Source organism: Camellia sinensis, chromosome 9, assembly GCF_055761805.1.
Source record: "Camellia sinensis isolate YWXY chromosome 9, ASM5576180v1, whole genome shotgun sequence".
NCBI lineage: Eukaryota > Viridiplantae > Streptophyta > Magnoliopsida > Ericales > Theaceae > Camellia > Camellia sinensis.
The window spans coordinates 35532066-35545631 of NC_138969.1; the positions used below are offsets into that span (position 1 = coordinate 35532066).

A 13566-nucleotide genomic window follows, 5' to 3' on the forward strand; every position below is an offset into this window, starting at 1 on the left:
CGTTTTGGTGTCGAGCCACAGATTCGAGCCACGGATTCAAGCTACGTAGCGAGGTCGTTATACATATTTGTCTCTTGAAATAATGTATATCATTGTAACATTTCTCTTTGCGACCAAATTTTCTTTGAATTTGACACCTCTCATGTAATTTCTAACAAAATGAGTGACACATTATTATATAGACTCCCCTTTTGATAAAAGTTAAAGAGATGAAAATTAATGTAAATAATATATAAACACAAAGATAAATAATATATATATATATATATATTAATATAACATAAATAACAATATCATTTTTCTACCGATATGACCAACATATTGTTGACGAAAATGGAGCTGAATATAATGTGAATTAAAACCTTAAAAAACCTAATGTAATTATGTCAAAACTGTACAACTGGCTATATTTTTTTCAAACTTTAGCAGAGGTAGTATAATTTACCCAATACAAAAATTAGTAGATAGAGACTCAATTGATGATACCAAAATTTAGAGCAAATATCAGAATAGTAGACTCAACTGATGATATAAATCAAATTAAGGATTCAGCCTTTCGTTTGACATGGGGCTAAAAGGTTAAAATAGTTACAAAAAGATAAAATAGACTAAAAAGTTAAAAAGACAAATCACATTCAAATTATAATCATTTTAATTTTTCTCTCACAAAAGTCAAAAAGGTCAAAAAAATCCAACCTAAACGAGGCTTTAGCCCAGGCTAAAATAGCCAAAAAGCTAAAAAACGAACCCACTTTCCAAACGAAACCTGAGTTCTGTTTCTGTAACAAATCCAAGATTTACACCAGAAATCCTAATGCCAATAACAATCCGAATACCCAAGAACAATAAAAGAACAATGTATATTGCTCGATAAACTCTTTAATAAGAATGTTTAGAAAATTTGCGACTTCACCATGGAACTAAAATCACAAACTCATTTTATTCATTTTTACACAACAAACTTTGTAGCAGTCGAACAAGAGCAAACAATAAAAGAATGGAATAAACGAATAATCACAACACAAACATAGTTAAAAATACTAGTGATAGATTTTTTTAGTCAGGAGGGTGCACAAAAAGGTACTCTTTTGCATAATGATACAAGGTAAGAGATAGACTTGACTTACAAGGAATGAAAAAGATTTCAAAGCGAATTTTAAGCTGCCTCCGCGGATAGGATCTCAAGTTCGGCCCACCAGAGGGGAGAGAGTCTTGGAGTTGCTGCATCGGGTGATATAGCAATCACGTCCCTCAGTTTTGAAGTGACTTCTTTCATGGTTGGTCTCTTCCTCATGTCTTGTTGAATGCAATCTTGGATTACCTCGCAGATGATGTCAAGCTCGTTGTTTTTGAAGGACTTCAACGTTGGATCGATCATGTTGCAGAATTTCTGCCTATCGTTCAAATATTCAGCAGCCTGACAAAGTCAAGAAAACTCGTGTTTATAAGATTACCCAATAACTTACATATAAGGTTGCCAACAAACTAAGTTGTTCATGAACAGTTCAAGCGACTCATTTAAAACTTGTTTGAACTCGAGCTAAAGCTCGGTCTCTATTTTTAGATAAGGCTCGTGAACACAAAAAAATATGAATAAATATTTATTTCAAATAATATATCAAAATTATTTTTATTACTTAATTTTATTTCTCTATATGTTTGGTGTTTAAGTAAATTGACATATTTAATTGATAAGATTTATTATTAATATGAGCATTTGTATATTTTGTTCATAATTTTCTTCATTTCCTCTTAATATGCAAATTAATTTAATTTTTTTTTGCCAAGCTCAAGTTTCTCAAGTACTTGGAGAAATGAGCTGGAGTTCGATTTTTTAAGCTCGACTTGAGCACGGCTTGAACTTGAGCTTGACTAATTCTTAGTGAACCAAACTTGAACACCCTAAAGCTTAGCTCGATTCGTTTGCAACCTTACATACAACACCAATCTATGCAACAAGCACAGAAATAGGGCAGTGAGAATATTTGGTTGAAAGTGTACCCAGTTCATAAGAGGCCCTTGTTCATCCGAATAAGGGAGCTTCCCAGAAATGAGTTCAAGCAACAATACTCCGAAACCATAGACATTTGTTTCAGGATCAGAAATTGGTGGCAGTTCAGAATGTTCCGATTCACCTTCCCCTGAATTTTTATGCTTGGAAGAAGCCTCTGCCCAGAAACCAATCTCCGCAATCTGAGAAAGCAAAGGAAAGATATAAAATATAAATACACACACATGTACAAAAGATATAAAGGAAAAGGTTACGATAACATATCAGAATATGGGATAGAGAAAGAAGCCTACTTTAGCCGCATAATCATCTGTCAAAAAGATCGCATTTGAATTCACATTGGAATGTGGCACAGGTGGGTTCAGGTCATGCATGTACTGAAGACAGTATGCAGTTCCCATAATAATCCTTGTCCTTGCGTGCCAGTCAAGATGTTCCATTTCTTTAACTGAAAAAAAAAAGGGACGGATTTGCACAAAGAAATGAAACCTCGAATTTTAACTGTATGAGTAACATTAAAGATACACGTGGCAAGTAGTATTACCGTGCAGATGCTCGAAGACGGTTCCGTTGGGAGCGTACTCAAACACCATCATTCTAGTAAAAGGTTCATCGTCCTCACAATAGCCAATAAGATTAACGAAGTTCTTGTGGTTTACTCTTGACAGTGAATCGATCTGCACAAAGACCACAACAAAGAAAATTAAAACCCTTTTATGGAGAAGAAGATAGGTTGTGTTTCCATGAAACATCATGATCGATGCAATACTGACAAACCTTTTTCCGGTAGGCCAGTACTGAGCGCTTTGACCAGTCTTTGGCAGAAGATATTGCAGGCGATGCAACAGCAATCTCGACTCCACTTGATAGTGTTCCCTTATATACTGTGCAACCATCAACGGTATCAATAATGTTGCTGAAATCCTCACAGGCCGTTTCTAGCTCTGCCCGATTCAGTTTGGGAACCCCTACATTTTTAAATAAAAAATATCATTCATTTCTTACACCAAACAGGGCCATAACTTACAGCAAACAGGGTTCAAGATTGTGCTTGCTTGATTTGCATTTGTTCAAGTACCGGGAATGGGGGTTAAATCAGTCACAGTGAAGTGACCAATTAACAGTTTAATTGGCCAGCTCTCTCTACAGTTTAAAATGAGTGGATTACATTAGGAAAACTTACCTGTAACAAATGCCTTCTGCAACTGTCCGCTCAGTCCAGTTTTCCAAGGGCCAATAGTCGCCACTGCTCGGCTCCGACACATAAAGAACATAACAGCAGCAACACTAAGTAGGAAAGCAATGCCAGAAATCAAAACTAAATACTTCCACGTATCCCCAGAAATTCCACCGGACGAAGGTGGTTGTTCAGCCGGCTTAACAGTTGAACCAGAGGACTGGTGGCTATCAGGATTCGATGCATCGTGATTCTGTTGGGTCGATGGATCAGTAGGAGAAGGTACAGGCGGAAGCAATTGCCCTTTCTTCGCATTCGGTACAGCGGGGAAAGATCCACTACTATGGGAAGTCGGAAGAGCAATGCTCTCCGCAGAAGGGAACCCGCCAACAGCTGGGGCAGCCGCGAGATTACTCGACTGTTGAAGTAGCCTTCGTCTTACGGTATTTACTAAATTTTGTATGTTTTGGACGGTGTGCATCTCATGCGTATCTACGGAATGCAGAATCAATGTCATCTCTCTTAAAAGCATAATAAACTGATGATCAATGAGAGAAGACTCAATAAATTTCTAGGGTAAATTACATTTTCACCCCTCTAGTTTGACTCTAATTTCATTATGGTCCCTATTATTTTAATTTGAAGAATTTGGTTCTCTACAATTTGGTCTCCAATTTGACCAAATCGAAACTATACTTGAGTTGTAGGGACCAAATTGTTAATTCAAAACAAGGACTAAAGTGAATTTGAGACAAAGTACAAGGGTTTAAAAAAAATGTGTAATTTACCAAAATAAATTGCTTTTACTTACCTGGTTGATTGTCACAGCAATTATATGCAGGGTTCTGCAACGAATCGTCTCCAGATTTAAACCTTCAAGAAAGATCAAGTAGTTACCATCACGAAAATATACTCTGAATATTATGATAAAATAAAAAACAACAAAATTAAAAGAGGTAAAAGAACATATTGATTCCATACAGTGGCAACACATTGAGGTAATGTTTAAGTCTCCCTTTAATTGGGATTATGAAGGAATCTACTTTCTTTAGTTGTTTCAAACCACTCAGCCAGATGCTGCACAAGATACATTAGAAGATTAGAAAAGCAGTAAAGGAGAAAAAGACGTAGAAATACTATGTCATAAATTATAATCAATCCTATAAAATGAGATTTCTGATCAATCCTCCTAAAACCATAGCATAAACTCGGTATATTTATAACAAAAACCAGAATTTGATAGTAGAAATCTCTTACCAGTGCCCAAACTTTCTATTCACGCAGCCAATCCCAGCAGACGTAGCAGACGTAAGGTTTTCATCAAACTGCAATTCGGAGAGTAAATTGAGCTTCACAAGCTCCTGAGGAATTTCTCCTTCAAAATTATTGTTACAAAGCAACCTGGCGTACAACATTTAGTTTAGTCTAGGTAGATAAAATTTTAGCCTATAGAATAAAGATCCAAAATATCTGTAAATGATGAACTCACAAGCGTTTCAGTGACTGTAGTCCTCCAATTTCTGCTGGAATAGTCCCGGTCAACTTGTTATTTCTCAAGTCCAATACCTCCAGCTTTGTAAGTCCTTTAATCTCTTTAGGGATTGTACCAAAAAAATGGTTGTTGTAAAGTACACTGTTAAACAAACATAAGAAGGAGAACCCAAAAAAAAAAAAAAAATTGTAAGATCCTGAAAATGAGCAAGGGAAAGTACCAAAGCTGCGCATGTAAATGCTAGTCATATTCATTAATCAATGGGAGCCAAATCAAATGATATAGAGAATATATAGATGTCAATACAGTTTTTTAAAGAAAAAAATATATAGTCCCAAAACTTGATATATTGTTTTTATATGTTATAGTTGAGTCAAATAAAAGAAAAATAAAAAACATTCAACCAAAAATACCCCCGTCACCCAAAAATAGCAGGTGACGTCTCTGACTTTTTATTATTATTTTTCGATTGGACATGTTGGGGACACTGCACGGACATGCGTGTCGTGTCCAAACATTCCCCAGATGCGTTTGTAATATCCATGTTTGTACCATATAAAAATATTTTCTTTTTTTCTTATCCGTATCCTGATTTTTTTTTTTAAATCGTTGTGTCTGTCCTGAGAAATGCACATTTGTGAAACTATATTACAATAAGTGTATCAAAGTTCGTCAGACCAATTTCTCGAACACAATGGAAATTTCATGGTCACACTCCCAAACTCTCTCTCTATATATATATCTGGGTAAATTCATTAAAGAGCACCAAGTTTAACCCATAAACGTTAAGTTTTAAAAAAAAAAAAAAGACACTAGTAAGAACTATATGTCTCCTAAGAAAATGAACATAAGAAACCTTAGACAAAGATGCCATCCCCCAACAGCCATGAAAAATGAACTAGCCATGACACGCTTCAGCTAGTTAATTCCAAATACACATATATGCCCAGGTATGCAATCGCTTTTTGCTCCATATGCAAATATCATTATGCACCACAGATTAATTTCTGAAGTGACCCTGCGTTTTACAAATTCCAATCTAAAACTGCAAACCATATAGGGGCCACCAACCAAGAACCAATTCAGACTTGTTTCATAGAGAAGATTAGACCAACTTGATGAAAAACGCAATGGAATGAACACAAGTTGACGCAATACTCTCAGCATGAATAATATTAATCCACATGAAAAGTTTACAATAGAACCAAAAGCATTGGAAAATAGTATGTGAATTAAGAAGCTTCCTAGGATGACTTGCATATGTAAAAATTGTTGGGAAAAATAATACTGTGTGTGCTAGTGGAAGCATGCCCAAAATAAATATGCACACGCATGCACACATAAAAGAGACACCAATATTTAACGTGGTTTGGCCCACACCGGCCAACATCCACAAGCGAGAGAGGTAAATCTACTATAAATAATAGAAAGTATAATGGTGAGATCACAAAAAAAAAAAAAAAACAACAACAACAACAACAACAACATAACTCTAGTTCCTTGCTTAAAGATAATTGAGTCCTTGACACCCAAACCCAATAGGGTTCCCACTCACTGGAATTTTTACATCTCACTTCCCTAACATCTATCTATCACACCCCCCCAAGCAGCTCTCTCCACTCCTTAAGGCAACACACCTCTCCTAAATATATTTTTTCTACACCCAGGTACTAATACTCATAGAAACCCCTCTCCTACTTATAATTTTTCTACACTCACGTATTAATACTCAAAGAAACCCCATGTCATAGGATACTGCCTTAGCTTCCCTTTTCACATAGCTGTTTGTCACTCATTAAATGCACGTGATGCTCACTTTTTCAACTTGTTCAAGTGCTGCTGACACAAGCCATCTAATGTTACTTTAATAATTGTTAAATGATTCATCAAACTGCCCAAAATTGCTGATCAATTTTCCTCAACTATCCAAAAATTTAAACTTAAAATTGCAAACACATTGTGTTTGCACCATCACTAGTGATTTAGGTAATCCCCCAATGCCAGCCAAACTTGAAAGCAGCCTGTACAGTTTTTGATATCTTAGGTTACCAAATGAATCAAGCAATCCAGCAGATATGAAAGAACACCCAACTGTGAATGCAAAGCCACATAAACCAAATAATACTTACAGAGATCTTAGGTGAGAAAGCTTCCCAAGGTCTGGGGCAAGTTCCCCTGCCAAGGAAAGTCCATTGAGATCCCTACACATAAAATTAAATAGCAATACGTCAGAAGATAGTGATTCAAATTGTACAAATCTAAACCCTCATCATCGAATCTTTAAACAATAATCTTGGCTTTCGTTCATAATAAATTCTAACTACAAAAGATTCAACACATATGCTCACTATTTGACGAAAGAAGACATTCATTCACATTTTAAGGAAATAAATTGAAATGAATGTAATTGGAAATTTTTTGAGTAAGTCTAAGAGGGACTTACAGATATTGCACTTCACCATCAACGCAATGAACACCGAACCACATACATGGGTCATCATCATCAGAATTCCAATTTGAAAAGGCGCTATATGGGTCATAATCCACTCTTGCACGGAATTCCAACAATGCCAATCCTGCACTTTGATTCCACATACCATCAGTAAAAATGGACAACCTTCAATCATCAAATGAAATTATGGGTATTCAACAACAATGTCAAAGCACAAATTACCTTCAGGATTAAGAGACCAACACCCTTGAATTTCCAAAATAAGAATCAATACCGCAAAACACGATAACTGGATTCCATTAGTGTTCCATCTAACCCCCATTGCTTTGCAAACCATATAAGACAGGATTGGAGGTGGCTCAAAGCCAGGATTTTATACAAACTCGCCAGATTTTGTTTTGCACAAAACACCCTCTCCGAGATTTTACTCGGATTTTCGCACCAAATTATGAACAACACAACAATTTGCCGGGTTTACAAATATGAGAAGTAATGTATGTATACAAATTTGCAAACACATACAAACTATAATACATAGAAGATAAAATTCAGAGGCCTCTTGAAACGAATGACCAAATTGGGGTCCCTCATATTATTGGTTTTTTATATTTAAATTGTAGGGTACAACAACTTTGTTTTCACCAGCAATCGCATAACCCAGATCAAGAAATTATCTCTAAGGTTCAATCCAAGCTGAAATTCAACAAAAGAAATGATTAACAATCTAAAGAGGGTTCCAAAAAAAGAGTATTTCACAAGTAACAATACAAAAGAATCAAACAAAAAAGTGAATCAAAGAATACACTCGTGAGCAAGCAATCTAAGAAAAGCAAAAAAGGGTTTGAAATGCTTCAAAAAAAAAAGGATTAAATTTACCAGGAAAGAAAAGGGCAAAAGGGCAGTCAATGAAACAATTAGTTGCTGCTGTCGTTGATGTTGGTGAGGTGTGACTTTCTCAGGGTAGAAAATTCTTCAAGAAAACGCAAAGAAAATCAAGGTGGTGGGGATTAATGTTGATGATGATGATTGGGGTGATAGTGATTGTGACTCCAAAACACAGCAAAGAAAAATATTTTAAAATTGGATAAAATAATTTTGCAAAAAAATTAAAAATTTAATTAAAAAATTTTGAATTTTTATTGACTGCCCTTTTCAGGATGATCTCAGAGGAGGAACCTCTCTTCGACCACCTTCTCTGAAAGAGGGGGGCAAAAGCTCGATGTTTTGTTTTCTCTCTCTAAATTTGTTGTTTGTGTCATTCTCTCTCCTCTCTAAACACCCCCTCTACCAGGGACACCACCACCCCCACAAACTGGTGTGTTTTTTTTTTATTTTTTATTTTTTGAGTTTTTTTAATAAATTATTTTTAATGGGGGATTTAGTGGGGCCAGAGGACAGGTTGGACCGCCGGGAAAAAAACCGGTTAAACGATCTGCGGCGGCGGAGGGGTGGTGGTGGGTGTGTTTTTGAGTGGTGGTGAGGGCCTCCATAACCGATTTATTCGGACGCGTTTTTTTAGATTCATGCTCTTAATGTTGACCACGACCCCACATCTTTTGTGGGTTTGCGTGCTAGCCTCTTTGCCTCTCTTAACATTATTTTAATTTAATCTTTTAAAGGATTAAAATACTCCTGATTTTTATAAGAGAGTAAATTATTTCCTTCATGTTTTTATGATGGTTGGATTTCCTTCATATTAATATTTTAAAATGGAAAATTTTTTGGGGTTTTTATAAGATTTATTATGAATTTTATTTTGATAATTTAAATTATTTATTTTATAAAGCTCTAATTATATTATTTAGGAAAAAATTTAAGACAATTCGATAATTGTAATCTTTTTATTTTGTCGAATTTGTTTCTAAAAAAATGAATGGTGAATTTCAAAAATATATTTGTCATCTATTTTTTTTGAGATAAATGCGACGAAATGAAAATATTATGATTATTAAATTGAACTAATTTTTTTTCATAAATAATATATATCGATAGACCTATAAAATGAACGGTTTGAATCATCACGTGGTGAGCTCTAAAGGCGTCTCAAGTTCTCTCATGTTGTTGAGAAACCCAATCCTTTTGATAATGGGTGTGGCTCCTCTCAAGTTGTTATCTCAACTAGAGGGAGTATTTGGTAAACTAGGGGTAAGCAACGGATATATCGATCCGCCAAAATCGAACGAACTAAACCGATCCGTTGCATTTTAGACGGATGCGTGATGACGAGTAGACGGTTGCAGATTGATTTTCTCCAATTCGTCAATCTGGCGGACAGATGGCGGATTTGAGATTCCTTTAGTTGCAACCGAACCGTCAAACCGCGAACACCCCTAGTAATTTATAAGACTTTATGTTTTCAATTTGTTTAAATATTCTGTTTGTGTTTTCAATTAAAAAGAGTTTAAATATTTTGTTAAAAAAAGTTTTCAACTTGAATATCTTTTTTGAATTGAAAAAAATAAACGTATTATTTATCTATATTTTTTTTGTTTTTAAATCTATCTCTAAAAATAATAAATAGAAAATATGATATATGCTGATTGGTTTTTATTTTCAAAAACAGAGATAGATGCAACAATACAGAGACATACAATCTATACTACTACTTTGTTCATGATTTTGGTGGTTTGAATTGTTTTTGTATTTTAAGAACCACAGATTGTAATACTTTATATGGATGAGGCATGCAGTGATTATAATATTTTTTTAAGTCATTAACTGTAATACTTTCTTCTTTTTTTCTTTTTTTTTTTGAGGAAGTGTACAAATTAAATTATGTTGAAAATTTATAAAATTTTAAGCCGCCAAACCGATTCGCATCCATCCACCAAACCGCCAATCCACTCAATCCACATCCGTCGGATTGGCAGACGGATCCAGATTGATTTTCTTCAATCCGCCAATCTGACGGACGGATAGCAGATTAGAGGTTCCGTGGCCACAATCAAACCGCGCCCACCCCTATAGTAAACCCATTTTAAAATCAATTTCTATAATATGGACCATTCATTTTTTAAAATTTGTTGAGCAGAATATTCATACAAAAAAAATTAAAGATGATTAAATATCGGTAGTTATATGTTCGAATTATATATGTTTTAAAAAAAAATGGACGACCAATATAATTTTAAGAATATTCTTCTATTTTTTATAATATAAAATATTCAATCATATTGATTTTTTGTATGAATATTGTACTCAACGAGTCCTAAAATTAAATGGTTTGGATCATCAAAGTCAATCTTAAAATGAACCTACCAAATCCAAATATTCTCTCAAATTGACATAACTAACATGAGAGAATCCTAACCCATTGATTAGGGTAAATTACAAATACGTCCTGAGATTTTATTAAAATACAAATTACTTCCTGTGATTTTAAAAATTACATTCCATCCCTTAAGGTTTTTAATTTTATAATAAATTATCCCTTTTATTAATAAATCATTAAGTCAATTAACAATTTTCAATAATGTTAAAAATATATTTCAATTAATAATTTAGATAATTTTATTATTGTATAGGAGAATAATTATGAATTTTATTTTTTTAATTAATTCTGTTAAATAAAAAAATTTAATAAAGAAATATTTATAATTTTTAAATCATAAAAACTAATTTACATTTTAAACAAATTTTAAAAAATATATTTATAATTTACCCCCATTAATTATTGTAGAGTTTTCCCTAAGCTTTGTGAAATGAGCCTAAGGAGTGTTGTAGCTAGGAGTGATCATCGATTTGATGGTCTGCCCAAGTTATTCAGTCCAACTCAATATTTTAAAGACACAAAAAAATATATTTTATTCATAGCGTCATGTTGGATTTGAAATTTTTATATCCATTTAATATTCAAACTAAAAATAATGAGTTCTAACTCACTCAACCTGACGTGCCCATTTGTAATATATTAATTATAATATTATATTAATTTAATTATAAAATAAATATATATACATATAAAAGACATACTTTTCTATAACTTAAATTAAAAAATTTGTCAAAAATCAAATTTATTTTAATATTGAATTTTGTTAATGTTCTAAATTCAAATAATAAATAAAAACATCCGAACAATTTAATGTCCATCCAAAAATAATAATAGTACTAAGGCCTCGTTTGGGAACAGGCTAACTTAGTAACTTTTTGGCTATTTGGCTAAAAAGGTAGGTAAAAAAAACTTATATGTTGGGGATGACTTTTTGGCTAATTACGAAAAGATGTGCAAAAAGTAGAGAGAAAAGAGAATCTTTGACTTTTTGGTATGGGTTGTTGACTTTTTGGCTAATTTAGTAACTTTTTGGCTAATTGACTAAAATAGCCTCTTGCCAAACGAGGCCTAAATAAAATTAATAACTCACCTATTAGGGATAAAGAAGGAAAGCTTGTAATTTGAAATTTTTTTGATTGAGCTTGAAATGTTTAGATTAGGTCCAATGTCAAGTCAAGTTGGACTTGAAATGACACATATTCTTTTATTATATAGCGTAAGTTGGGCCCAAATCCAATTCGATCACCCAACCTAAGACTTGTCCACTTCTCTAGTTGTACAAAAATTATTGGTTGGTCTAAGGTGTTACGTAATCAGAATTTATTATGTCTCTCATATTCATCAATCACTCAATATAAATTTGTGAGCTCAATCCTTTCTACCAATTATAATATCATAAAAATATCACATGAGAATATTTCAAGACCCACCAATAACTTCTAACTGTGAGGCGAATAGAATTGGCAAAAAGTGATATTTTATCATTTTAACACTGGTGATATATATTTTAAAATTTTATTTATTTATGTAATTTTAGCATGGACCTCATTGTACTAGATCCTACTTCAACCTCACATTCTCCCATTTTGTTTCTCCCTCTATTTCACCTTCACTCCACTACGAATCGCTCAAATCTCTCTCTCTCTCTCTCTCTCTCTCTCTCTCTCCCCTTCTCTCTCTCTCCCTCCTCCTTTCTTCTCGTGCTCTTTTCGTCTTTTCATTTATCTCCTTGTTTTCTTGATCTTGCGTCTTTTATTTGTTGTCCCTTCTTTTAGAGTGTTTCCAAACCATTCTAGACTTTCTCATGAAATAGGTTCACTTTTTCTATTCTAACATTGGTATCAAACTTATATTAAATGAAAAAAAAAATTAAAAATTTTATCAAATGAAGGGAGTCTTTTTATCTTCTATCAAATTTAAATTGTTACTGTTAAACTGAACATCCTCTCGGCTGTCCACTTAAAAGAAACTTTGATAGCTTTTTTTTTCATATCCGAACAATCTCCAAGACATCCACTCGGACATCCTTCCAAACAACTGGGGATGTGAAAAAATCTGATAAAAATTCTAATTCAACGTTGGAGTGAACGGTATCAAATCAAATTTTTTATCAAAATTTTACTCAAATTTAATGAAATTTTTTATTCATCGTTGAAGATGCTATTACTTACTCATACTTGTTATACTAGTTGGATCCTCATGCGCTGGGCGTGGAGGTCACATTGCTATTTGTTTTTTTAAGTTAGTTTTATATGTGAAAACACACAGTCACATTCTTAGTTATACAGTTGTTGATGATATTCTGCATATCAAGGTGTTGAAGGCATTAAATCTATCAATTAATCAAGTTTATATATATAGCAACTATTAGTATTCTTATTTCATCTATTTATATATCTTCTTTTAAAAATTTAGTTTCTAAAAATATAGGTAAACAATGTCATATGACTAAAAATGTCATGTTGGAACAATTTTTTTTAAAATATCATCTAATAATTTAACTCTTCAAAATTCAATTAGAGAATATCCTAATATGTTCAATAGTAATAATAATAATCATTTGTACTTTGGAAGATCATAGTAGATGGATCATTTTGATTTTCAATTAAAAAGCAAGTATGAAAATGAAGAAAAATCATATAACTTTCATCAAACATGAAATATGCAATCAAATATTGGATGAATGCATGTTTGAAAAAATGAAGGGAACAAAACTAATGAGAAAATATTATCATAAGGGAAAAGTGAAAAAAATATCTTAAGGAATAAAAATTTAGTGGGATCCAACTCTTAAGTAGTTTTTGGTTCAATAAAATACAATTGAAATAAAATGATCATTCTATTCTCAAGTTTAATTTACTATTACTACTTCCTAAATAAATCTGCATATATTATAAATAAAATTGTCATTTATTATTATAAATGAATGTTATTTCGTAGAATAGCTAATGAATGAATATTTATTAAAGCACACACAAATGACTGTTATTTCGTACAAAAGTTAAGGAATAAATATTTATTAAAGCACATATAGCATTAGAGGTTTTCTACAATAACTTACTTTGCCTTGTTCGGAAATAGTAAATGTGTTCTTTGGATAATTTTATCACATAGCTTGCACACTATATCCATGATTTATCAAAAGTAAGAAGAGTTAAACACT

The 13566-nt window shown here is 32.9% G+C and overlaps 1 protein-coding gene across 2 annotated transcripts; it reads right to left on the reverse strand.

The window, feature by feature from the left end:
- Positions 1 to 915: 915 nt before the first annotated feature.
- LOC114256859 (protein MALE DISCOVERER 2-like) lies at positions 916 to 8636 on the reverse strand. Of its 2 annotated transcripts, XM_082886552.1 has the most exons (14): positions 8009 to 8636; positions 7355 to 7825; positions 7124 to 7256; positions 6810 to 6881; positions 4678 to 4821; positions 4446 to 4589; positions 4170 to 4265; positions 4000 to 4061; positions 3195 to 3680; positions 2789 to 2979; positions 2556 to 2688; positions 2305 to 2459; positions 2002 to 2193; positions 916 to 1417 (listed from the first exon to the last, which is right to left on the reverse strand). In XM_082886552.1, exons 2-14 carry the CDS (start codon positions 7467 to 7469, stop codon positions 1157 to 1159), a joined length of 2184 nt encoding a protein of 727 aa, XP_082742678.1. In that variant the 5' UTR covers positions 7470 to 7825; positions 8009 to 8636; the 3' UTR covers positions 916 to 1156. The 2 variants fall into 2 exon arrangements, with proteins under 2 accessions (XP_082742678.1, XP_028052345.2); XM_028196544.2 differs by lacking the exon at positions 8009 to 8636 and having other exon boundaries at positions 7355 to 7952.
- Positions 8637 to 13566: the final 4930 nt, after the last annotated feature.

Coding starts and splice junctions, on each gene's coding strand:
- LOC114256859 (XM_082886552.1), bottom strand. CDS start 7,469: ATGGTTTGCAAAGCAATGGGGGTTAGATGGAACACTAATGGAATCCAG. Junction 2,980..3,194: donor GCAGAAGGCATTTGTTACAG/GTAAGTTTTCCT, acceptor TTAAAAATGTAG/GGGTTCCCAAACTGAATCGG. Junction 2,194..2,304: donor CAGATGATTATGCGGCTAAA/GTAGGCTTCTTT, acceptor TTGCTTTCTCAG/ATTGCGGAGATTGGTTTCTG.